Here is a 27,677-nt window from a genome sequence, read left to right as displayed (position 1 = left end):
ATGTACAGCTTTAATATAAAAGAAATGCTAATCTAGAGTATCAAAATATTGTATTCATATAAATGTATGAGAGCATCTAATAGAAAAGTAAAAAGTGTAAAAGGCAAACGTTTTTGGAATTAGATAGCCTAAGAGAGTTCTTTTAGATTGGGAATGTGTGTCTGACACAGACAAGAGAGCTACATCTCCCCTCGTCTACGAGTTTTTGCTGCAATAGCTCCACCTTCCTCCTCTTCCTCCTCCTCTTCCTCATAATTGTCTTCACGAACTTCTTTGTGGTTGTTCTCTTCTTGCAATTCTTGCTCTTGATCCGCCCCATTATTTTTTTCATCAGCCTGATTTTAAAAAATGAGATTCAGTGTAAATGACAGTTTTCTTCATGTTGTGGATATGAGATATGGCTATAGACAAGCTGATGGAGAGAAAAAAAAAAAACCACACACAGAAGATTTCCAGATGTTAAAGGCTGAAAGGGCTCCAGGAAGCCTGAATCCATGCGGGGGTGGAGGGATGAACAAGAAGGAACTGGGACAGCTTGAAGTTTTAGGATCCACGATCAAAAACAAGCTACAGCAGTTGCTGTGCAGTGTCACTGCAATCCCATCACAGCTACGCTACGTCCTATAAGTGTTGTCATGTCATTAGGTTTGTGGCTTTACACAGTACTTACATTTTCGTCATTTTCACCATATGGCTCCTCAGCGTTTCGTTCCAGTTCTCGCTTCTTCTCTTCAGTCAAGTCTTCCTGGATCTACAAAGTAGAGAAATGTTCTGCACATTTTAATTTTCTTTTAAAAGCAGCCTGTGCAAAGGCATGCACATTTACACAGCTTATATTTTCACAGAACAAAGATTCAAGCCAAGAGGTGGAGAGGGCATGGAGAGCTTAGAGAGGATGCAAAAATCTCAAGATATTCACTTGCTGGAAGCTGATTTAATTTTTAACTACAATTTTCACAAACTCTCTCATCAGCAGCTAATTCATATTTAGATTTCTGTTTCATTTTTTAACTTTAGGCATATAAGGTCATCTTCTCCTTGTCCTTTATAATGACATTGTCATAACACAGCCAAGTCATTGCTGACACTTCCACCCACCCTGGACTCCCAGGACTATGGTTCAGTTCTGATATGTGATACGGGTATTTATTCATAATTTCCTCCATATTTTCCCAGCAGTTGATTGATCCTGCCAACTGCTCCTGGAAAAATCACATAAGACCAAGGGGGTATGGAGAGTGAAGAGTAATCCCATCCAACCTTCTCCTTGATGACAGCAATCCACACTGCTCTCTTCCAGATGCTTTGGTGTCGACCTATCATTTTTCTTTCCTAACAGCCCTTTCATTCACTTCAATGGCCCTTTACTTTTAGCTGCAAAGTGGAATGTGTCATGCTTGGTGGAAGTAAATGATGCCCTCGTGGAGAATGCCGGGCACATAGTCCCAGTGGTGTCCTGCAGGCTGGGTAAAGTGCTTCCCTGAAGCCTTATGTCCCCATGGAAAAGAGCCATTTCCTGTGGTCAGGAAGCATTTGCCACTCGCTGCTGCCACCTCCGCCTGCCCCAGCGCAGCAGATGGGGAGGATGAGACTGCTCCTCCTGACAGGAAACCCTCCCTGCACCAGCTGCTGTCACCAGCAGCAGCCAGAGCTGAATTCTCTTTCCTGTATTAATCTCCGTCAGTAGCAGAAAAGTGGGAGTTTTTCCCAATAGGAAGGAAAGCTGCTTGTGGGAGGTGTTAGGGGCTCTGCGTTGCTGCTGCAGAACAGCAGCCATCAAACCTGCATCACCTTGAGGCTTATAGAGAAAGATTTGAACAGCAATATATAGCAGTGCGGCCTGCTGAAGAAACTAATTCATATAATTATAGCAAACTAACTCCCTTTGATTGCTCATTCAGTTCACTGCCCATTCTTAGTATTTCCAACTTAGGGTACTGGTTGTAGGTCTTCATGAAATGCACACCAAATTATTTCCTGCAGGTCGAAGAGTAATTGCCAAGGGCAAACTATCCCTGATTTCTAATGACCTGATTTATTTAAATAACTGTATTTTGAACTGGTGAATTTCAGGACACCAGCCAATCTTGAGAAAGTGGTGTTGAAAGCTCAGTAATGAGCAGCCATTTCTCTGGCTTTGTGTAAGCCCTTATGTGTGAAGTTAGAAATAGCAGCTGGTGAGGTTTGTACTGAAGAACTGCAGGGCAGCACATGCTAGTGCCTGTCCTTTCTCCTTCGGTTCCAAGCACATGCCAACCTCTTCTCAAGTATTTCATTCCATGAAGAACAGGGTTTAAATACCTCGAGTTGCTTAGGAGGAGCACAGATGAATCAAAGACAGAGCTCCAGAGTAAATAACGGACTGAGAAACAGCCTGCCCAGAACAGCAGCGTGTGATTAGAAATGCAAAGCTAATGAGGTTTCCAGTGACTTTTGGAGGGGTTGGGTTTTCAAAAATGTTTTCTTGAGTTGTGAGTGGCTTAATCTTTTCAATTAGTGCACAATTAATAATCAGTTACATAGATGATTAATGGATTGCAGAATACAAGCATGAACAGCACTAGAAAATGTAATTAACATTATATCAATGGACAGCAGAGTAATGGCAAAGACTTCCTAGGTTTCTAAGAGTCAGAAACTACCATTGACAAAGTAATTTGGGTTCTTTTGCAGTTATAAAAGAGCCAAAATTGAAAATTAATGGAGATGTGTTACGTTACCAGCATCCACATCTGCCTTTTGCCCATTTTCTTTCTTACCTCCTCTTCTCCCTCTTCCTGGTACTGCTCATCCACGTTATCTTCTTGCTGGTCAGGATTTCCTGCCATCTGCAGAGAGATTGTGTGAACATTCAGTTCCGTTTGCTCCCTATTGATTTTACAGCTCTGTCAATTAAAGCTGTGTATTCTGGAACTAAAAACTATGCAAAGTAATAAGAATAGCATAAGAAATTATGGTGTGTTCGTTAACATTAATGTTACCCTGGCTATGCAATTTAGAACTACTTTAAATTAAAATCAAAAAAAAGCAGCAGAATGATTACAATGAAATCATTTCACAGAATAAAGCAAGATTGTCGTACTAAGCAGGAAGACAATGAAATATTCATGCCATTAAAGACCAATGCCATAAAAATACAGATTGCCCCTGCCTAGAGGAGGTAACAGTTTAAAATGGAACTCAAGTGTGCGGAATTTGCTGGAATGTCATTGGGAGGGAAGGGAGGGCGGTGCGTGCAGCTGGCTGAGTGCTAACTGTGGACAGGGCATGGAGGGGATCGAGCAGAGACGGGATCTGCGCATAGGCAAACGGGGCACCCAAAGGACGGGACTGCTGAACTCGGCTGGGTGGAGGTGACGATGAATTCACAGCAGGGCATCAGCAGGAGTAATTCTGTACTTTTACCTGCTTATGTCAGGCATGTTTTTCAAAAAAGGCCGTTAAAATAAGAGCTTAGTGTCCTCCCATCAAGGTGTGCTACACTGTCTCTAAAGAGCACCTACGGGTGCTTTCTCTCACTCTACTGACCACCAGGTGCTCCTCCATGCCCGGGTGTCTCTGCTTCTCACTGTTTTCCTTGTGCTTTTCATTTTCATCGGGTAGATTTTCCTCTCTCTCTTGCTCAGCTTCCTCAAACTCATCTTCTCCTTGATTGTTGGGGTCATCGGCAGGGTTCACATCTTCCATTGCTGCCTTCTGCAGTTTTCAAAAGTGAGTATTAAATGCATGTTTTTCATCTCTCAGTTCAATTCTATTTCACTCGAAAGTGACCCTAGCACAAACTATGTTATGGACAACAGTCCAAAAGAGCTGACAGGACCTTTCAGTGCCAGTTCATCCTCCAAAATTGATGACTTCAGAATGTACAACAGCATGCAGGAAAAAGCCCCTTAAAAATAATCAGTATTTGACTTTAGGAGTGAAAAAGGAAAATCTCCCCCAAGGAACCCAACCACACCTGCCTTAGATGATATTTTCTGTGTTCCATGCCCCCAAATCAGGTAAGGGGAGTAAAGAACTGAATATCCAGTATCCAGATCTTTGAGCAATCCATATCATAACCTCGGTATGTTCAGCTATGCAGTATTATTTCTTTAAAGAACTAACACTTCTTCTAAACCGACTGTGTTTAGATCTAGTGACCACTGATGCCTGTGGAAAACTTCCCAACTGTTTCAGTGGGCATCTCTGGGGTTGATTTGGTTCTTAGCCACTTTCCTAATGATATCATTAAAAAACCACTGTAACCACTCCTTTGGAAGGACCACTAATTAAAGGCATGCTATTTTTTTTGAATCCAAGTTTCCCTCTGCATGTTCTAAGTCAAAAATCTTTTATTCCATGCGAAGAGCAGATCCAAGGGAAGTAGCAATGCAACTTGCCTCTAATAATGAAGCTCCTTTTGATTTCTTCCTAAACCAGTAAGGACAACAATACCCTAGATGTCAAACTTATCTTCCCTGCAGACCTGTGATTTATCTTATTTTTGTAACATGTAATTAGGTTAGATGAGAATTATAGTTTTTAACTTCAGTAGCCAGTGCAGTTCACAGCATCTTAACACATACTCACCGACTCGTCAGCCTGCTGATTTTCTGCTTGATGTTCTGGCTCTTGCTGCTCATTTGCATTATTTTGATCATCATCTTCACCTTCATCCTGGTGCTGGTTGTCATGTTCATAAGCTGGCAAATTTGTATTATTACAACTTGTGCTACAGCACTTCCTAATTAGTCCTTTCAGGAAACTGTCTTGTCTGTGCTAGCTTCTGTACATGGCTTTAGCAGGAAGCAGCTCTTCCCAGAATAAGCAGCTTGTTTAGAACGACAATGCTAACAGAATTATTATACCAGTAGGAAACCGATACAGGAAGATTATATATTGAAGAGATCAAATCACAGACAAAGCCAGGAATGTAATAGAGATCTACAAAGCCCAATACCAGTAGCTTATTCAGCAAGACAGTTTTGAAAACACAGGTATAATCATCAGCAATAGCTGTATTTTAGTGTGACAGCTCAGCCAGTGCTATCTGAAGTTTTGTTAGCAAAACCTGAGTTTGTGTTTCACCCGAATCCAAACTGGATGCAAAATGAACATTTAATTCTTGCACGAAAGGCAAGAAAGGGACCTGTGAACCCAGTAGGGACATAACAAATTCCATCTTACCTCCTTCTTCTTCCTGAAGACCTTGTTCTTCCTCCCCTTGTACAATATCATGATCCATGTTACCATAATGACCTTGCTGGCTGAAAAATTAAATGCAGATATGTCATTTCAGTTTCAGAAATAACATTCTGTCGAGAAACAAACCATCCTAGTGCATCTGCCCAAGCACCAGCCAAAAGGTGTTTCAAAATAGCTTTCTACTTATTACCTAATATTTTTCCCTAAAAAAATACATCTTGTAGAACAAGACTCTTGTTCAGTATACTGTACTAAATTCTGTACTTGTATTTCCTGATATCCCCCATTTTGATATAACAACTGCCTTGTCTTATCAAAACTCCTAAACAACTAGTATGATTCATATTCAAAGTGCAAATTCTATAAACTGAAAGCAAAGAATATGGTAACCTTTCAAAGAAGGAGCCTTAAAGACAGACAACATTGATCCATGACAAGGCCCTTTTCAGCCCGCGTTGTAAAAGAGGTTTATTGTGTGATGATTCTCAAAGGGCTTAAGATTTTGATAGTAGTAATTTACAGAGAGCTCTCTGGTAACAAAAATACTTCCCAAGTATGTGTCATTGTTATCATTCTCTACTAATACTTCAGCAAAGAACATTCAGTAGGTCTAAGCATCCAAAAAAGTAGCAAAGTTGTCACTGACAACTTCAACTAAGCAAAAGCATAAAGGAGTGCTGAAGGGAAGGGGCAAGAGGCGCATGGAAGCTGCAGTATTATTAATATAACCATGTTCAAGCAACCTCAGACACTAACAGTGTTGTTTCCTGAGGGAATGCTCTTGTCTCTACAATATGCCAGGAGAGCTAGTCACACTTGTCCACAAAGCCCTCAAGGAATTACTTAGAAGTCGTGTCTCATTTATGAGAAACTTTAGCCTAAGGATCTAATGCACAGCTAGGAACAGGACTCCTCACTACCCCAGGATGGCAATTGCTGCTTGGGGAGAACAGTTGCTGACTGTAAGCAAATTATCCTCTTTAGAGCCAGATTTAGGCACTTTGACTTTACTTTCCAGGTAGTCTGTGCCTATAGCATTAAACTACCCTCTTTGCACGAGGGGTATGGTGCAACCAGGAAACCCAATGCACAAACTGCGCCAGACGGATTTGAAAGTAGTTAACCTGAGTTGTTTCTTATAGAGTTTTTCTCCTTGTTCTGCCCGTTTCTGCAGCTCGAGCTCCTTCTCCTGAAGCTGCTGCTGCCGTAGCAGCTGTCCCCGCAGCCTCTGCTGGTGCAGCAGCTCCTGGTGCTCTCGTAGCTGACTGGCTTCTTCTGCTCTTCGCACTGCAAGCTGCTGCTGCTCCAGCTGCTGCTCGTAGGCTGCCTTGGGTCTTCTGGTGACAGCTCTCGTTAAAGCTGCCTGTCAGAGAAATGTGTGTAATCATAAATTAATCTAAGTTTCAATGACCAGAAACAGGAATGCACAAGAGTTTTACCAGAACTTGGGGGAAAATTATGTGGGTGCTAGATGCAATGGAGAAAACTTACAAGTAAAGCAAAGAGAACTCACTTAAGCGAGTTTTCTGAACACAGCCTTTCAAAGTTTCAGTGTTTGCACTGCCCACAATTAGACACCAATTGTGCTTCTGTTGATTGAAATGGCCATTTCAGCAGGGGCTGCCTTGAGCCCCAAGCAAGGCACTGCATGTTCTTTACGGGCAGCAATATGTACCTACAGCTCCTGTATGGCAGCTTAGCCCGTGCCTGCTGTCCTACTGCACAACTTCATCACACCAGAATTATATTGTTATTCTGATACGAAAATTAGTGTTCAAAAGACCCAAAGTGAGACCAATAAAATATATTTTCCATTGGCAATCCAATCTGGAATCTAGGACTCTCTGGTTGTGTTAGGGCAGTATAAAGCAAGACTTGCCTTTGCTGATTCTGCCCAGATCTTCTACCTGTTTTTCATTTAGAATTACCTGTCAAATAACGGTGAACATTTGGGTGGAAAGACATTAAGGAAGGTAGATACGTTTGAATGGGAAGCATTCAACAATTCACAGCGGGTGCCAAATGAATGACGCAGGACAGCTCTCCATGAAAGCACAGGTCCCATTCTCACCAGCCATGGTCTTCCCATCAGCTACCCAGACATCAAACTTCAAGTAGGAGGTGGGATTCAGTCTGGCTGCTCTTTTTTTCCATCTGGTGCTTTTTAATCACAGAATTAATGTTTCTTAAATAGCTCCATTTGGCAAGCCCTGCAGTGAGCATGTGCTTAGCCTGAGTCCTGTGCACCTACGAGTTGTGCTTGAATCTCAAACTTTCTGTAAACATGACCCTGATTTTATGTAAAAATAGGTGACAACAAGACAGAGCCAGCAGTGGCTGAGGTAAACAACAAATGTAATCCATTAATAGAAAACAGCTCTGTACCTCTGGATGGTAACGTTCACCCAACATGTTGGTTTCTTCCTCTTTCTGTTCCTGTTTTTTCCACTCGTGTTCTTCTGCTACTTGATCCTGTTCCTCCTCTAAGTGCTCGGGCTGACCTGCCTGCTCCATTTCTTCCTCTTCTAGTTCTTTCTTACGTTCCTCTTCAACTTGATCAACACGTTGCTCTTCATCCTCTCCTGCTTCTTGTTGCTCCTGAATATTTAGTTCTTTGGCACGGTGGCCCTCATGAGTCCCTTTCCTCAGATGAAAACCCTCTGCATCCTCTTCTTTCTCCTGGGTGTTTATTTCTTCTTTCACTTTTGGCTTCTCACTCTGCAAAACACATTCAAGAGCAAAAAATATTATAGATTCTATGTTTTCAAGAGACCTAAGGACCAGACACAGATACCTTTATTGTTCCCGAGTACAATTTTACCACCGCAAGGAAAGCCAAATGTCTGCTTTGGAACAAGATATCCTTCTTGCCAAGGGATATCAATATCTGGCTCCTGGCCCTGTGCAACTAAGCAACATGTTGCACAACAGAATGATAAAATAACCTAAGCCTCTTTTCATCTGAAGTGGAACTATTACAACTCCATCCACAAAGAATACTTACATTTTTATTTACTGTGGGCTTTACTGGCTAACACTTCTTGTAAAATAAAAGTACAACTGACACTGTCACCTCTAGACTTCATACATAGTATTTTTTCTTTTTGGGCATCAGATAAAGTTAATATATTTAAAACTGACATATTAAGACTGCCACTGAAACTTTATAAAGCAAGCAAAAAGACAGTTTATACAGGTCTTATTTAAGCTTTCCTGTATAGTTAGGATACCTAAAATTTTCAAGACTGTATATCATTCCAGAGTTTAAGATTTGTGTAAGCTGTTCTTTAAGAAGTCCCTAAAAATCAGTCTGAAAGACATTTACAGCCATCACTGACATATTTTTATACTATGAAGCAGTGAAGTGTTCCTCACTGCTTCAGAGCTGATAAATGCGTGCAGTTATGCACATGCTTCTAATGGAAATTAAGGGTGCAATAATTAATTGTGCTAAATCAGAACCCGGTTCTCGTGGCTTCGGCAGCCAGGCAGTTCTCTGTACCTCCTCGTGCTCCTCAGCCACAGCCTCGTGGTGCGTCGGGAGGGCGCTGTGGGGAGACGGCGCCGGCCCCTCCGCCGCTGCCGGAGCGCGGGGCTTTTCCAAGCGCTCCGACTGCCGGAAACTCGGCATTCTGTGGAGCGTATCCTTCAGCTGTTTGTATTCCTCCACCTGGGACTGAAGCCAACACACGTTAATTATACTGCATCCAAACAATCTTCCCAGTTAAACGTAGGCACCACAGAGTGAAGTTGCTGCCAAAACAGATACCAGAAATGCTTGATACTCAGAGCAAACACCAAGGTGGAGAAGAGGTGCGAGGCTGTAAGAGTGGCTGTTTCCATGCACTACAGAGCACTGATTCATCACAATCTGTTCAGCCAAAGTGCACATGCATACAAGTATACTGGGGAAAAAAGAGACAAAGATGAAGATTTGTTATTTTCATGTCAGCAGAATGATTGTCAAAAGGGGATTATGCTTTTTTCTCTGTAGACTTTAAAAAGTTAGGGAAACTGAGCAACACAGCTCTCCTTTATCAGTAGGGAGAAGAAAAAAAGGAAAAAAGCAGTGTTTTTAGAAACAGCAGTCAAATTTTAAAGTAAATAAGCATATATAATATGTCATGAAAATGCCAAATCCTCAACATTTAGACAGATGTTACAGAAGACAATAGTCAAGATACAGAACTGAGGGAAAGGAAGTCATAGAACACCTTCAGTGAAGAGCAGGAAAAAAGAGGAAAGCTGAATTTCTTTGGTCTTCCTAAAACACAACAACAGGATGTTGTAAATTGATTTGCTGTTTAACCCTGTACGAGATCAGGATATTTTCAACAAGGTTTCATGACTAGTGTGAGAAGCAAGACTGGTTGCTGTCCATTTGCAAGTCACTGTCTACAGAGTGGACAAGAAAGAGGAATTGTCTCAAAGAAAAATTCTTGAAAAAAGACAGGATTTATAGAAAAGCTGCTCCACTGACCACATACCAAATGTGATGGCCCACAGCTGCTACTTCAGTAGGGGCAGGGGATAAAAGAAAAACTAACTCATAGTCGTACAGCAGGGAAAAGTAATGGTTTACTCTCCATTTTGAAGTCAGAGAGACATTTCATATTCATATATTTTTTAAAAAATATATCAATGTGTGTGCACACAGACATATGTATATGTATTTTTGGATTCGGGTTACAAACAGGCTGAGGTTCACCCCCAGTGGCTGCGCAGACCATCCGTGTCTGTCTGTGGCACCAGAGCAGTCCATAGGGCAGCAGACAGGCACGGTGCCTTGATGTCCAGTGCCAAGGGCTCCTACAAAACAAGACCCCCAGCGCTACGGACTGACAGGATGAGAGGGGCTGCGAAGCCAGACGCACCTCGGAGCCTCTTCAAAACACTAGGGCATCCATTACAACAGACAGGCCTAAAAGCAAAGCAGAATGCAGAACAGTTACACTCGTCCTGCTAGAGGGAGAGACAACAAGCAGAACGTGAGGAGAAGATCCGGTCCTTTAAAAGCTGCTTGTGACTTTGTGGTCCTTGTAAACACTTGAATGAAAAAGGGAGTCAAGAAAGGCAGCCCGACGCTGCCTGTTGCTTTTCCTCTGTCCATTCCCTGACAGTTTCTTTGCTCCAACACAACTCTTGATTTTGGGTTCCCTGTGGCCTACACAGCTTGTACTGGTGCAGCTGGCCAAACCTACATGAGCTTCCCAAGGCTTTACATATAGTTCCCTAGAGCTTAATATATAGTTCTTCAAAAGCATCATTTAAGAAAGGCAGTGCTGCTACTCCTTTTTAGCTAATTTGAGTTTCACCTCGTGTTTACTTTCCTCCCTTTATACTCCTGCCTCTGTTGCACTGATGTCTAATAACTTTATAGCTTCTAGGCATATCCAGAACGAGCCTATCATATATATTACAATTCATGTGACCTGAGTATGGAAGTTCTAGCAGAGAAGACAGAAAGAGAGAGGTACTCAGCATCTCTCCTGGAGGGAGAGATACTGCTCATAGCAGTAACACATGCACACTTTGGCCTACATTACAGTTTGCATTTTCTGATAGCCCTAGAATTTGCTGCTGCTTCTTTGTAAGAGCAACCCTGTAACTCATGCATTTTTCTGGAGTGTGCAGCGTGGTGCTCCCTGCAGCTTCCCATGCGAAAGGCTCCATGCATCACATTCTAGTCAGCTGAACTTGGAGAAAGGAGTTTCAGGAAGGTTAGAGCTGGCGCGAGCTGCTTTCCCTTCTGACCTGCGCTGCAGCTAGAGCACTCTTGTGGTCTTCCAGCGTCACTACAAGCTGGTTGTGTTGGGACAGTAAGTTCTTATGCTGTTGCTATACAAAAAGAAGAACATCAAATATTTCACAGTAAGTCCATTCTGAAGGCAAATCCAGTAGCCTGTGGGTTTTGGGACTTTCAAGATATATTTCTATTTATCTCAAAAATGAATTCCGGGTAGTTACAGGTCTTAGATATTCAACATGAAACATACATTAAATCCAAATCAGAGAAAGTGAGCAATGCAGGCAAACATAATTTAAAATGCCAGAATTTAAAAGTTAGAGGCTGGAGCACATGTTGATAAATGTTTAAAATGATAGAGATAGAAAGTATTCATTCTGATGATAAACTTTGTTTTAACCTTTTCTTTTATTGCAAAGTCCATTTTCCAATCCATATAGTAAATGTTTCTCCTTCAGTTTAGGCTTTTTTCCCCTCAGGGATTGAGGGAGACAGGGAGAAGGAGCAGAATTAACTAGAATGCAAGTGGCAGAAGACAGGAAATCCAGTTAAGCCGTTTTCTCCTCTCTTCTGCCATCACAGAGGATATGCAAGTTCCTGTCATAGTCCATTTCCAGCTTGTTAAAACTTGAACTTTAAGACCATGAAGGAAAAAAAAAATCCCTCCTTCAAAGCAAAGCCTACCTTGACATCTTGTAGCTGAGTGTGAACATCTTGGTGAGCTTTTCTCAGCTGTCTGTTCTCTTCTCGTAAATTATAGAGCGATTCTGTTTGAAAGAAGGACAGGGAAGCTGAACCTCGGACTGTTAACACTGGGTAAAGCACCAAAATTAAAATTACGATATCAACTGCATAATATACTGCACAATTGCTATAGTAAAGCCAGATCAGAGCAATTGCAGAGTCTGTTTACATTGTATCTCTACCCACTCTGGAAAAAGCTTTACCTTTCCAAGAAGGCGGCTCTGAAATGCCATTAAATTTTAGCTTGGTGCATGCAAGCGTGCAACTGGAATAGGGCGTTATGGTTCACACTGGGCAGGTGGCAATTGGAAAGTTTAAAACGAAGAGAGGAGCCCCTTTTCTCTTCCCCCACACTGCACCTGGCGAGGGACATTGCTGTTGTGCAGGACCAAGCAAGTCTCACCAAGGAGGTGTCCTGATGCCCAGCCTACCCCAACAGCTTCACCCACGAGGGCTGGACAGAGGGGCTTCCTTCCCACCTCTTACACTGCACGCACACGAGCAAACCCAAGACAGCAAATCACAACACCTCTGCCTGCAAAATGCCCTGCTGCCAATCTGCAGAGCTCCCAAATCCCCAGTGCTATGGAAAGCCTCGCTCTTCTGCTCTATGCAATCCTGCAACTAGGATTTAAAAGTCTTGCATACTGTAAAGAAACTCTGTAACAGGAAATCAGATGCTAAAAGGACAAATCGTATTATACGTCATCCTCTGAGTACAGTGATGTAATGTGTTTCAGAGAAACTGAAAAGTAGGATATGAAACATATGCAAAATCACTTCATAAAGAGGCACAATTAAAATTAAATCTGTAATAGATTTAATAGAAGCTTCAAAGATTCTTTTTTTTCCTCTTTCAAATTAAAGACATGCAGAAAACCTATTTTTTCAATTTTTAAACTAGTCTTAGAGCAAAAAATGAAGGGTAAAATCAACCACACTAAGATTTAACAGACTTAAGTGGTATGTTTCTTACCGCTTCCCTAATCTAGAGAGATACAAAGCACATACTTGAAAGTAAAATGAGGAGATTTAAGAAAAAAAGACCACAGAAAATCGTCAAGAAAAACACATCTTATCAGCATATGCTCTGTGTGAATGTCCTGCTACTGAGAACAGAGAAAAGGCTCTTCTGTCTCATATCACGCATCTCCTGATATTGGTAATTTTAAATGCAGTATCAGGGGTACATTTTAATATGGGCAGCCAAATACAGGTTGCATATACCCTTCAGCTTGGAAATTTCCTGCTCTTTTTCTTGCTGCAGTTGTAAATATCGCTCCTTGTGATCACTGAACGTTCTGCTAAACTCTTCTCCTTGTTTTCGGTGATCTTCCTCCAGGTCAGCATGCTGTTTTTTAGCTCTTCATGTTGACTCTGCAAATACCAAAGTTGGACACTGGAAAAACGTTCTGCATCTGCATATCTGGCTAATACTGTCTTTGGCAATTTGTTAAATACGTCCAGATGAATCGAAAGCATTCACAGCAAGTAGTTTGTTATTCAAAGCACGCATGTTACAGATCCTCTCCTGCACAAAGTCATCTCTGTGACGGGTAGTCTCCTCTTCTGAGGCTACGTTATCTCACCTGGCAGTTGTGCTCTCCCCCTGGGAACAGCTGAACACGTCTCAAATTCCTGACATGCCAAACTATGCCGAGCCTGGTAAACAAGTGTTCCATGCAAGTAACTGCATTTGAAAGGATTAAATAACCCACTGGAAAACACAGCTAGTAAAAACTGCTTGAGTTTTTACTCCTCCTCCTTTTGCAAAAGGAAAGTACCATGTTCTGACATTCTGGAATAAACGACCAGCAGGCAGTGAGAGCACATCCCCTCGGAAGGGCAGAACCCCCGTGTCCGCTGGAGCTCCACATCCAGACACCCACCTTGAGCATCTGGTGCTGCACGCTCAGCGCGCTGTAACGGCTGTTGGAGTCTTGCTGTGAAATGAAAACACCAGCGTCATTAGAATGACCCTGTCGCACCCCTAATGTCTGCACGTGCACTTATTTCAGAACCACAAAAGGGTTGTAACACCCCCTGGTTATAGCTTATCCCACCCACCACCTCAGCACCTGGGAAATTAAAGTTTGAGCTACCATATCATGAACTATTTCTTATTACAGTTCAAAGCATTAGGATATTCAATTAGCACTTTGTGATATTGCCCCCTTTGAACAGTTGTAATTTCAAAGCAATTATTGTTTTTTCTTACAACTCTAATAACATCCAGTATTAAAAAATGACACCAAGAAAAACAACTTACCCTTCCTTTATTTAGGGTTTCCTGTGCTTCAAGTTTATAAACAAGAAAATCTACAACATAAAGGGGAAAGCCAGGAAAGTTAGAGTCTGTACAGAAATAACATGACATAACTGTTAGACATGCAAATTCCCTTAGAGCTGAACATTTATGTGGTTGCAACTTCTCCCAAAAATGATTAAAAAATGATCAGATGAATTTAACCTAATACTCAAAATTTTTGACAAGATAGTTTAATATAAAACTAGGCTAAAGTCTTAGGAATATATTCTAAATCTTAGTGTGAGATATAGACAAAAAGGCTCAGGATGACATGGGGTAATTAAATCTATTATGGAAGTTCTCTTGGTAGAAGCCCAGTAGTACAGTTCAACAGGAAAGAACATTGATAAGCTTCTATTTTACTTTCTTAAGACAATAAAAATATATACTTGGAATGAAAAAAAGATTGCAAGTCGAAACTAAGTTTGAAAAAAAAAAAATTAAAACCCCTTTTTTTCTTTTTTAATCTATCTCAGAATTTGCAAATGACTCACCTTTGTGTAACTATAGATGACTGTCACTAGATGGCACCAGAAAGTTATTTTAGAACTGTAGGTTTCTTTTAAATATATATATATATATATATATTTATATTTATATTTATATTTATTTATATATTCTTTTTTTCCTTAGCCTTTGCTAGATTAGCTGTTTTAATTCAAAGGCTGAGTCATCAACTTTAGGAATAATGAAGAATTTACTCGGAAAGTTGCAGAGAATTGAGAACAACAAAAATCATTGGGAAAGCTCAAAAGATTTTACTCTGCAAAGAAATTAATGTGTGGAATGTATGAAAAGATCCTGTTATCGTTACAAGTTTTTTTTTTTTTTTAGCATGATCTCAAAACACAATTTGCACATGCCAGTACCCCATATGCATGGTTGGGTGCATGTACAGCTACCTATCATGCACTCTGCTATCCTACACAATGTATAATTTAATTTTTTAATTTTGATTTTTTAAAAAAGAATGTGTTTTGTTTTAAAATATTCAAGTTGTTGAAACAAAAAGCATGTTTTACCTTCTTTTGCTTTCTTATGTTCCAGCCTTTCCTTTTGTAATGACTTCTCTAATCTTGACCTGTGCTCATACACAACTGAAAAGAGAAAAATTTGTACGCAATTTATCATTTAAAGAAGTAATACGTGGTTAAAAAGAACCCCCCCCCCGCCCCAATCCCCCTCCCCAGCAAAGCCGAAGGACAAGGGCCCAGAACACACCAGGAACGAGGTGCTGGGGCACAGGCCCCTTGGCACCGCTGGGACCCTGGTGCTGCCTTCCCCATCCTGGTGCTGATCCCAAGCTGGGGGTCCCTCCCGTTCCCGGGCTCCGTTCCACGGAGCACAACAAGCAGGAACGCTCGTCCTCCCACTACGGACTCGGCTGGTTATGAGCACCTACACCCCGTCCACCACGTCCCCTTCCAGCGCCGCTGCGCACATGCACGTTTTCTTGTGCTTGCATCCTCTTTGCAAGGAGATGGGAACGATCTCCCGTTGGGAGCGCTCTGGAGTGAATTCCTGCCAGGGAGGAGGTCGGGACGCACGAGAGCAGGTCACATCGGAGAGGAGGGCTGCCACAGCAGACAGACTCCTTAGTCTGACACAAGGAAAACCTCAGAGCAATTCTCAAATTCTTCTCAGAACTTGGACAACTCAGTTTAAGGCTCGTTTCTCCTCAGTAGAGCCAGGACAGTGGTCTCCTTTGCCAAACGGTGTTGCTGAAGACCAACACGCTGCTGAACGGGCAGCTTTCGAAGCTGAACTAGCGGCAGGGGGTCTGTACAGCACCTTGGGCAAAGGCAGCAGGGATTTCAGGCCCAGCACTCATCGTACCCTCAAGCGTTCAACACACCAAACAACAGTAGCCATGCAGTGCACCACGCTCTCCTCCACCAGAACGACCTACTGGAAGAAAAAAGCTACTGCTGTTTTGCAAAGAGACTCCGAGATTTTTGGGCTAGGAATGAGTGGCAGCGATGCTCTCTCTTAAAAAAGACCTACTGAAAGTTATAGCCAAGGTGGTGCAGGCACCCGCATGTAACCCAGTGCCATGGGAATCGGGTGAATGAAGAGGCTCCCTGCAGCTCCGAGGTCATCGTGTCCCCAGACACAACTGCCAGACTGCCTCTGGTTTTGTATCGGAGCAGGGGAAAAGAGATCTCCACGGTGGTAAACTCCAATAGCGGCTTCAAACAAGAAGGAAAACTTAAAAAACAAAGTCCAGCCAACCCTGTAAGTTCCCAAAATAACCTTTTTCTAAGTTTTCACCTTATGACAAACTTTGCATTTTGAGCGTCTGCTCTCTCGGAAGAGATGGAGAACATCCCTCCTTTACCCTTTCCTCAGCACTCACCACACTGAAGGGTCATTCTCTCAATTTCCTTCTTAAATGTGCAAAGGAGAGATACCAATTTAAATTCCCAAGAATGTCTAATTACATTAGCTTGAGCTCAGCTGCACATAAACACCTTTCCCTGTCCAAATTTCAGTTTGCCAGCACACTCTGAAGAGCAGCTAATACAAGTTAATGGATCATACAAGTTTTCCATTAAAAATAGGAAACCCATTTTCTGAAGATTAAAACATTGATGAGGAAAGGCCTTTAAAAGGAAGATACAAATCATTATTTGATGTTTGGCAGCCACAGAAAACTTCCTTTAGCGGTTTAAAACCTGTTCTCAATTGCACTTAGATGTATTCTGGAGGTTCTTTAGCTACTGATTTACCCGGAGGCTGAAGTGCTCATCAGTCCCTGCCGCTCACCTCTACTTTGTGATTTATTGTCTAGAAGTCAAGGGCAGCAGTCTGGATGAGCTATATATCCTATATATATATATAAAAAAAAAACACATTATAGGATATATATATTATATATATATCCTATATATATATTATATATATATCCGTTTATATATATATATATATATATATATATATATATATATATATATATATAAACGTATTACCCTAACCCTCTGCAGCAGAACCTGCCCGTGAGGAACGTGCGCGAAGGCAGCAGCTTCCAGAGCAGGGCAGCGCCGCGGCGAGGGTTTCATCTGGGCACCAAATTACACTGCAAAAGGAACCGAGGTTGCAGCACAGCAGCTCGGGAGAGAAATGAAAATCCATAATGGCTTTCTCCTCCCATGCAATCAGGATTGGAAATAGGCTTTTAGGCAGTCAGGCCAGACCACACACGGATCCCGAGGTGATATTTTTCATTTTGCTACTTGTAATTGCTGCTGTAGCTTCCGCAGCTCCTCCTCCTCGTTAACAACCCGGGGGAACCTCACACCAAAACCACAGTGACAAGAGCAGGAAGAAGGGAGAGAAAACGGTCATGTCATCCCTGGGTTTCAGGGACCAGAGCCCTCCACAGCTTTGCAGTTAACTTCAACCGCAGCTGACCTTTCCCAGCTCCATCCCGCACTTGGGAGCCAGGTCTCCAGACTCCTCCCAGACAGCCCATCCCTGCGTCCACTTCTGCTCTACTTGTTGTTGGAGTAACTAGATTTGGAACCACTTAAAATAGCCCTTCGCATGACTAAAATAAGCGCTCCCAGACAGGGCTGTGAAACAAGGAGCAAGCTTCCTACCACCCTCCTCCTCTCCTCAGTCATTTGCTGCTTGGCTCAATGCCATTTTCCCCTAACATAAGTCTTCCAGGCGCGAGTTTATTAACTCTCCGAGCAAGACTGGATTTAAGAAACCAAAGCTTCCATATTCCCCCTTCCTTATGTCCTTCTTGGGGTTCTGGCACATTCTAAGGACATTCTGGTGTTTCTCTCCCATGAACTCCCACCCATCGGAAACTCCCCACACTGGAGTCTAAACTATGAAACTCTTGGTTATTACAGCAGTTGATTCCTCCCTCTCTACTGCCAGCCTGGAGAGGGGATGCTCAGACCCATGGATGCTCCACTATCTGAGCACGATAGGCAGAAAAATAAATACAAGAAAAAAACCTTCCCAGAAGGTTGCACCACTAGGGCCATCACTGACCGTTAATTACAACACACAAATCAAACGGTCTGGTGAAAACAACTTACTCAACATTCATGGTTAGCCCACTTAGCTTTGCACCTCTAAACCGTTAAACCATCATTAATGAAAATAAGCCACTGCTGTGCATTTATAAACCTGAAGCACAATACAAGAGTCTAAAACACCCCAAAGCTCAATGTGTCGTATAATGAAAAACTGAGGTTACCCTGGGATTTACACATGCAAGAATTTCTGCTAATTTCAAGGCTACTGTTTCCTCGTGCAATTCTGCAGTCTTTCTCAGAGCTTACAGCAGTATCTTTGGTTTGAAAACAGCAGGTTTCCATCGTCTTGGCAATATTCGGGGTCAGCCTGTGGCAGAGCTGAAGGGAAGCAGCAGGGTGGCAGCCACCACGGCACTTTGCTGCTAACCCTATGGAGGGCTGTAGGACAGAGGCTTGTTATAAAAGCACAATTAAAAGCACAATTAAACTTCCAATTGTTTTCATTGCAAACAGAACCACTGGAAATGTGAACTAATAAAAATAACTTTGCTGTTGAGAACGAAGGTTCCTGCGAGGCTGGTAAGAATCCCTGCAATACACGTGCAGGATAGATTTTCTAGTCCAACAACAATAATTAAGAGTTTGATCAAAGAAGAGTTTTTTTTTTTTTTTTACTCAACCGATATTAACATCTTGTGCTAGGAGGATATGTTATGAATATTGCCAGACCTGCTCCCCAGGGTCCAAACCCATTAACTCAGTGAACCTGGCATTAAACAGCAAGAGCCACTATTTTACCACTGAATTTCAGAACCCTCCACTTGCTCACGTTATTCCTGGAAAAGTTCCCCACCACAGCACAGCCCATGCTGCTCACAGCACATACACCACCTATTTTTCAGGGCTTCATTGGGAATTTCTCAATTTCACTGAAATGCCAGCTTATTGTAAGCTTTTAATAAGCAATTAAGCTATGGAAATATATCCTCTAATAAAAAAGTAACATTTTTTCCTAGTCTTTAAGCATAGTGCAAAAAACAACGCTACGCAAACCTTACAGTAATAATATATTGAACAAATATTGAAGCTGTTTCCTATTTTATACTCTTTAAGGTCTTTGTTTTGAATTTCTTCAAGAAGAACAAAAATAGCTGAGGTATCTGATCGTGCAAGAGAAACAAGTATTTCTATGGTTTAATTATGGAACAATTTTGCATACAGACAGGATGGACTAGTCTCATTTTGTTCACCAAAAGAACACAACGAGAACTGCATTGTGTACTGTGGTTACATTCACTTTAAACCAAACTCCTACGCTTTTCCATTTACTTACATGAAAACCAACCAGGTGATTGCTCTGCCAAATTACAACCTGTTCCTACATGAGGAGAGCATGGGGTTTTGCCTGGAAAACTCCAGGCACATATTGATGGTCATACTTAAAATAACCCGTGCTTTAAATCCCTGATCATTTACGTTGGTCATAGCATTAACGTCCTTAAGAGAGAAGATGGCATTTTATATTGAGAGCCTTCCAATGAGCAGTCCAATTGCTGCAGTTTGTGTGGCCAGTAACAGAATCAGAACAGGAGCCCCCTGTAAAACTCCTTTGATTATAACAGGAATCAGAACTAACCATAAGAAAACCTCAAAAAGCCTTGGAACAGGTGTATGGTTCAGATAAGCATATAAAGAAATTCATACGCTTATCAAACCTTTAGCTTTGCAAAAAGACGAAAGAAGAGACAAAAGCAGAACATGCAGAAAGTGTCACTTGAGCGCGCTTCTGGAAATGGGCGAACGCTGGGGAATTTGGACAAACACAAACACACGTTTGTGCTGCTAACAAAGAGGTCGGGCTTCTATTCAATATCAAGAAGACCTGAAAATTTCTGAACTGAAAGCATTTACGTTTAATACCAGGTTTTTACTTTATCCTAGCTCTCTCTTTGAAGTCACTAACGTCTCCAGGAAACAGTAGCTTTTTTAAAAGCAAATTATAACTAAAACATCCTAATGACAAAGTGAGAGAGGGGAAGGTATTTATCACATTGAAGCAGTAAACTGTAACAGCTGCTGCTAAATGTAAGAGCTTGAAAATGGATATTAAATATGCTTAAATATTTAATGCATAGCCATTAGGCTTTAGACATGACTTGTACTGAGAAAGAGCTCAAATTTTCTATCCCAGAAAAGATTTCTTCCAGTCTTCAGTGTCACCCATGATGGGCGAGATATACTAGATTAGATTAGACTAGCATCTCACCTTGTACATGGCATTTGCTGTTTGCCCAACAATACTAAAGGGTTTTTTAAAGTGATGCTAAATACAAATAGTTTGGACAAAATGTGTTTAGTAATTTTAGACCTAAGTTCTTTTTGCTTTTATAATTGTATTTATAATGACAGGTCATTTTTTTCCTGCCAGATACATTTACACAATTGTTGAATTCCTCTCCTGGCGAGTTGCTTAAATATTACTCATATTATCCTTTACACTACACAGCGTGGTTGGCAGATTTACTTCCCAAAAGCTTCTATGTCTTTCATTTTTCCTTCTCCTCTTTTTTTTCCCCTCCTTTTCTTCCTCTTTGTGCTATTTTTGTGTGGACACACCAGGCCCTGTTGTAGAAGGGACAATCCTCCAGGAGAGCTCCTTCTCACACTACCTCTGAACACCTGGGGCTGCCCCTCTCCCCGCTCCAGGAAACAGCACCGAGTTCTGTCTGAAACCGCTTTAGGCCTTTCTGATTGGATAGACTGGGGATTTAGATTTGATTTTATAGAATCACTCGTTTCTATAAAAATCTATCTATGAGATGTCAATATTTTAGAAACATTTTTCAGAGGCTAGCGAAAAATCAAGATTTAAGAAATACAGCATGTGTTTTATCACAATTATACACCACAAGAAAAACGATGCAATCGTTATGGTTATCACCTTACAAAACTGCTAAACCACTTCCTTAGATTAATTCACGACAGTTCTAACACAAGGGACCGAGTAAGCTCCAGCTGCCCTTCAAAAATGCAACAGAGAAATCAATAGCTCGAGTTAGTGGTTCCTAACCTTTCTCGGAGCAACAGCTCACTGCCAACCATTAAAATGCGCATCCAAGTAAGAGAGAATTCCGTGAGAATTCCAAGGCAGCGGCATGGATAGGATCAACCTGCTTGCCCTGCCTTCAAGGCCACGAGCAGGCCCTGCTCTCTGTTGGGCATGACTGCCCAACTCAGGGACCTGAGTCACCTTGGGGAAATACAACACTAATTTTGGATACCTTAGGGAAAAAAAATAAGGGATACCCAGATGTAGATGAATAGCAATTTCTTAAATGATAACACTTAGCAGAAAAAAATCTGAGGATGTTTGTTTTATGCTGGATTTCTAGGAAAAGAACAGAAGTGCATCCAGCTCCTAAGACCCTCATTTAAAAACCAGAGCACCCAAACAGGCAGAACTCCCTAAGTGCCCACGTCGTGTTCCAACATAACTAGAAATCTACAATCTCAATCCTAAAACTACAAGCGTAACAACCCAACAAGATGTTCTTCCTTAATTAATGAATCCATATACTCCTCTCTTTCCATAATCTGAATCATTTAGCTTTCACTACCATTAACTCCCAAAGAGCACCCACCTTTTAGCAGGGCAGATTTAATCACCTTTCCTAAGCAAGGCGCCTGTTCCCAAGTGAGCAACGTGAACTCCTGTACTAGCCACAAGCTGCGGGCAGGATCCTCACCGCTCAATCAGGCTGCTTTAATGCAAACTCCAAACTCTGGGACTGGCTGCAGATCTTATTAATGATGTCCCTGATGCAGCTATGAAGGGTGACCAGGCTGCATCCTGCCCACCAGGAACAAGCTGCCCAACGAGGTGATGCCTGCTGAACATTGCATTTAAGATGTAAGAATTCAGTCAGCTTTGCTCAGAGGAAACAGTTCCAGTCCGTCGCTTCAGGTTTCCTTGTAATGGTAAAGCAGCTGTCTCACCTGAACCACTCCGAGTACCCAAACGCAGACGTTAACTGTCAGAATTTTGTAAGCACAACTGCAAAGCCACCCTGCCCACATGGTGCAGGACCAGCTATCACTTCAACTGCGCTGCTGCCTGCAGGATTTCTGGCCCCCGTGACAATGTCAGAACATGGTTGTTGCATCCTCTGCTTCTCATCTGCTCTCCCCAAACAAAGCTTGTAGCATTTTAAGTGATGCAGAAGCTCCTGCCAAGCCATGATATGCTGGGGGTGGCAGATGTCATTTATCAGACTGACTGGATTTCAGCCCATTTGCCTGGATGCCAAAGACACCAGAACTTTCCAAAGCAGCCATGCATCTACCTCCTCCTTTCTCTTTGCTGCCTCATGCCACCACCTCCCTCTAGGTTCGGGGCATAATTGACTTGTGGATGTTAAGGGAACACACAGGAGAACAGATTCCTCACTCGCCCTTGCTCACTTTCGCAGTTAGGATGCCCAGATTTCTGGATCACAGAAGAAATCTATAGCTATTATGAAACTCATGTGATGAGTTTCTACCTATAGCTATTTAAAGAGGCTCCTCTCTTCCCTTATCTGCCAGGATGAGGTTTAGCTACTTGCAAGCCAAGCCTGGATGTTGTGGCTGAGAGGGCAAGAGTTTTGAGCAGAATTTCAAGGCTGCTTTCGAGGTTGTAACAATGTCTTTTTATAATCTTAGGAATCACAGGAATTCAGGCTGCTGTTGCTGGGGTCAACAGTCAAACCACGAAGGGCTGCATAGGACCAGCTCTGCCTGCAAGACACACGTGCAGAATGAGACGTCACAAGCGCAGGTAATGCTTCCTTCTACCAATTTAGGGCAGAAGTTCAATAGAGTTGCACAAAAAAAGGGAGAGGACAGTTAAGCACATCCGCACATTTGTGCGCTTTACTAAAATGAGCTAGGTAGGCTACACGATTAGCAGGAATAATAAATAGTCTGATAACATTACACAATAGTTGTTACCTGCTACTGCGATGCATTATGTAAGTCCCCATACATACAGCTGCTGTAGATCTGACCAGCAACTAAGGAGGTCACCTCCAAGGAAGCTGCTCAGTTTGGGACAAACGGGGACAACAGTTTCCCCAGCATGCACAGAAACCTCCTTTTCTGTTTGCTTCTCAGCTGGTGCTTTCTAGCACTGGGCAGCTCTGGGGAAAGCCACAGGTTGTCTGTAATACAGTAAACTTGGAAATCTCAAGTCCAGAGCCCCTGCTGGGTTGCCTCCCAAGATTAGCTCAGTCTCAGACTGCACAGAGGCTGCCTGAAGTCCTCAGATAATTAAGGCTCTAACAGAAAGAGCAGGAAAGTTAAGATCGCACAAGGCACTAAATCTAGGCTGTTATTAGGATTAGGGATTAAAGCAGATTTACAGTACACAAGGAGTTAGATAATACCTAGAGGCTAAGAAGACAGAAATTGTAAGGGCTAAAGAGCATTTGTAGATACATTTAGACTTGAAGCAGTCAAAGATAGGATCAGCTTTGTCTACAGCTGTCAGCGCACATCAGTTCTAGTCACTGCAGTCTGCTCCTCCATAGCTTAAGACTTAGTCTGATGCATCTTCGTAGGAGACCAACAGTGTCAAGTTTTATTTTATCATTTTAAGGCTGATGCAATGAGATTATCTTCAGATTTTGAACGTACAACACTCACAGAACGAGATAAAATAATCAGCCCACTGGGAAGATCAGCTTCTCTATTAAAGACCTTATAGATAACAATGACTTTGAGTTTTCTTAGCAGTTTTGCACCATCTCTCGATTTTCCCTCTAGTATTCCCCACTGGAGCTACAAAAGTATCCCTACTTTCTCCATGACCACCAGAACCTTTCTAAGAGATAAAAACACCGAAGTTTGATACTCTCTTTTGTGTGACAGCTCAGAAGCCTAATTTGTACATACAAAATCTACAGTGTGAACTGCCTAAAGACCCCAGCCTCTCTAAAAAGAATTGTCCTTATCCTATTTCCCAAAGCCTGCCCTCCTTCTAATCACACCCTCATCGTATCTCAGAACACACAGATTTTCAGCTGAGTCCCTGGAGGTTTGACACCACAGAAAGCACTGGGCTCTACCCACTATAGCCCTGCAGAGCAATTCCCTGAAAGATCAAACATCTGAGTAACTTCTCCACTGAAGAGGGAAAGCACAGCTCCTTCAGGCATGAAGGACCGGCCAGCACCAAAAAGAAGGTTCTTAACACCCAGCACAGCTGCAAAAACCTGAAAAACTATAAAGAGATAGAGACAGTAGAGAGGATGTAGACAGGTGAATGGACGCCTCCCTCGGAGCTATCCCACAGGATCCTTCCCAAAGTCCGGGCAGGCCAAAGGCCTTCAGGTCTAACCCCTTCCCTGACAGCAGCTTGGCAGTCCCCTGCACTCCAGCATTTCCCCGGGGCACGTTTCCCTGGACGCCCTGCAGCTCCTGCTGCGGGGACCTGCGCAGAGCCGCTCTCCTCACGTGCCTGAACAGGCACAACTAACCCAGCCTAAACCAGGCCATGGTTCAGAGTCACCCAAGCGCTTCACTCCGGCTGGCATTCCAGGAAAACAAGCCCTTCTCAGCCCCCCAGGAGAGCTGTAAGCACCAAGGAATCCGGAGCTGTCAGCACAGACACTCTTTTCTTCTTGGCAATGCTGAACATGTCATTTAACAGTCAGGATTTTAAAATCTTCAGCGCACTCCCTGCATAATTCAGCTCCCTAACCTGCCTCTGCAGCAATATCTGTATCCTAGGACAGAAACAGGTTATGTCACACAGAAAAGATCACTGCTAAGCAGTGTGACTTATATGTTTTGTTGTTATTACGTGAGAAATGATTCTCTGAATGAACTCTTCACTTTGCTAATGACAAAAAAAATAGCCTAGATATTTGCAGAGATTTTTTCTTTGGCAACAGGAACACTGTAGATTTAAAATCCAGGCCATTTAAGAGTTCAAAGTGCAGTCAGATACTGCACCTGCACACACATGACCTTCTGTTAATGTTTGACATAGTTCCAAAGTAGTTAAAGAAAATGCTTCTCTTTTGTTTCATATTAAAGAGTTACGCAAACACAATAACTGATTACATACAAATCAAAACCATTTCTGAACCTTTCCCATTTGTTTGTCTTCAGGTGAGCTGGACATGGACACAAGTTCCAAATCCTGTCTAGAACAACTCTATTACACTAGTAAGCTTCTGCACATGGAAGTGATGACACAAGGCAGCTCATCCTGAAAGAAAGGGCCCACAGGGAAACACAAGGAAGAAAAGTTTATTCTCCAGCTCTCTAGGCCCAGACCCTGCAGAAGTGTTTAGCCACATCCTTTCCATTTATCTTAGTGAGAGACCAGGCTTGGTGCTGCAATTCCTGGGGTCTCGGCCCTATCTCCTCTTAGTTATATTAGCTGCTGCCACAATTCAGGAAGATTTTAAAGATCCACTTCATGTTTTTTCCTTTATGCTGTGACTTTTTAACCTATTTCAGGTGTATAGCAGATTGCTTATTTAGCACACTTGAAAAGTTGGCACAGGTCCCAGAACTTTAACTGTTTTAAGTTATTCCATTGATAATCAAGTGTATTGACACTTCCAGATCCTGGTTGGTATTTTATGTTCCTCTGATACACTAGAAAGAACCACAAGGAAGACACGGGGACAATGCTGTTCATATATGTTATCAACCACTAGTTGCCTGCTCTTTCCATGACTTTATCTGGATAGATGACACCTACTCAACGCTTAGGACGTGGCAAGTTTAACTTAGCAACCCAGAGCCGATGACTCCAACTGATAGTTTCTCTCCTCTCCGTTCTGCTAAGATTTGCTGCATGCTCCTCCTTGGTGTAGCGAGAGGAGCATAAAAAGCTACCTTGGTGAATCTTAACCTGCAAACAACACATTCCTATCTCTGCTTTTCCTCTTCAAATACCACTGGCAAGTACACAAGCTAGCAAAAGTAGCTCTGTAGCCATCGGCCACACGCTCATCTTTCAGCAAAATAGGTAAACCTTCTTGGTAAAGAGAAGATTTTATACTTTTTTTTTTCTCCTCCACAGCACTATAGTTTTATTGACTGAAATGGGAATACTACGTAATGGAGGTCGCAGGCCCCAGGTAACGGCCGCGATGAGCTCTGGCGCCCTGTGCGGGTTTGGAAGGTGGCTGCGGTCCTCGCGCTGACAGCCCGCGAGCGCCGAGCGGCCCTTGCCGCTCAGCCCCCATTTCCAGGCGTGCAGACACCCAAACCCAGCAACTTTTCCTCCTCAAACACAGCACCCCCGCGGCTGAACTAAGATGCATGCATTTACGTGGCAGCTTTGGGCAAAACACTCCAGGTCCCTCTAAGCGCTGCGGAGCCGCCTCGCTGGAGCGCGGCCGAGGCGGGAAGGCGGCGGTACCTTGTAGCTGAGCGGAGAGGGACTCCTGGTGCTGCTGGTACTTGAGGGCCATGGCCTCGGCCTTGCGCAGCTGGCCCTGCAGCTCGTAGTAGAGCGTGGCGCCGTAGATGCAGCCGAAGACCACGACGAGGAGCAGCAGGGTCTGCAAAACCCGCTTCTGTTTCCGGGAGCACATCCCGTTGCCCATAGTCCCCGCGGGCCCCTCGGCGCGGCTCAGCGGCGGGCGGGCGAGGACGGCGGCATCGGGGCGAGCACGAGCAGAAGGAGCAGGGGCCGCCCGGGCGCCTCAGCCGCGGGGCTCCGCGCCGCCCTGCGCGGCCGCCGCGCCGGGGCTCCGCGCCGCGCGGAGCCTCATGCTGCCCCCGCGGGGCCGCCGCGCTGCTGCGCGGCCTCCGAGCCGAGCCGAGCCGAGCCGGTCCCGGGCGAGCAAGAGCGGCCGCGCGCCGAGCCCGCTCCCGGCGCTGCCCTACGTGTCAGCGGCGGCGCTCGGCGGCGGCTGCCGGCCGCGGGCTCCGCCAAGGAAGTCCCGCTCCGGGCGCTGCCTCATTGGGCCCGGCCGCGGGGCCCGGCCCTCCCTGGGCGGCGGGCGCGCATTGGGCGTGCGCCGTGTCCGTCCGCGCCGCGCCCCGCGGGCCCGCGCCCCGCTCCGCCTCCCGCGCGGGCGGCGGCGGGGCCGCAGGCGGGACACCGCGTGTGGCACCGGGGCGACAGGCGGGGTGGCACTCGGTGTGTGACACCACATGTGACACGGGGCCACAGGCGGGGTGGCTGGGCGCGGGACACCGCGTGTGGCACCGGGGGTGACAGGTGGGGTGGCACTCGGTGTATGACACCACATGTGACACGGGGCCACAGGCGGGGTGGCTGGGCGCGGGACACCGCGTGTGGCACCGGGGCGACAGGCGGGGTGGCACTCGGTGTATGACACCACATGTGACACGGGGCCACAGGCGGGGTGGCTGGGCGCGGGACACCGCGTGTGGCACCGGGGGTGACAGGTGGGGTGGCACTCAGTGTGTGACACCGCGTGTGGCACCGGGGGCGACAGGCGAGGTGCCACTCGTTGTGTGATACCGCATGTGGCACCGGGGGCGACAGGCGAGGTGGCACGCGGTGTGTGACAGCGCGTGTGACACCGGAGCGACAGGCGAGGTGCCACTCAGCACAGGACACGGGATGTGGCACCGGGGGCGACAGGCGGGGTGCCACTCGGTGTGTGACACCGCGTGTGACACCAGGGCCGAGTGGCGGGGTGGCACTGAGTGTGTGACACCGCATCTG

At 44.1% G+C, this 27,677-nt stretch overlaps 1 protein-coding gene across 1 annotated transcript; it reads right to left on the bottom strand.

Moving 5' to 3' along the window:
• Window positions 1-174: 174 nt before the first annotated feature.
• On the bottom strand, window positions 175-26,593 carry GOLIM4 (golgi integral membrane protein 4). The gene is given in 17 exon segments (XM_088523922.1): window positions 175-335; window positions 671-751; window positions 2,760-2,828; window positions 3,529-3,696; window positions 4,573-4,685; window positions 5,170-5,249; window positions 6,312-6,550; window positions 7,573-7,905; window positions 8,690-8,863; window positions 10,942-11,025; window positions 11,618-11,700; window positions 12,905-13,039; window positions 13,042-13,054; window positions 13,567-13,620; window positions 13,947-13,996; window positions 15,008-15,082; window positions 26,397-26,593. Coding segments are annotated over 17 exon segments (2,094 nt in total). The 5' UTR covers window positions 26,584-26,593; the 3' UTR covers window positions 175-179.
• Window positions 26,594-27,677: the final 1,084 nt, after the last annotated feature.

Source organism: Tinamus guttatus, unplaced genomic scaffold, assembly GCF_059628265.1.
Source record: "Tinamus guttatus ecotype Peru unplaced genomic scaffold, ASM5962826v1 Tinamus_guttatus_pri_ptg000198l, whole genome shotgun sequence".
NCBI classification, from domain to species: domain Eukaryota; kingdom Metazoa; phylum Chordata; class Aves; order Tinamiformes; family Tinamidae; genus Tinamus; species Tinamus guttatus.
Note: the sequence above shows the minus strand (reverse complement) of the source record. Positions and strands in the feature narration are given on the sequence as shown.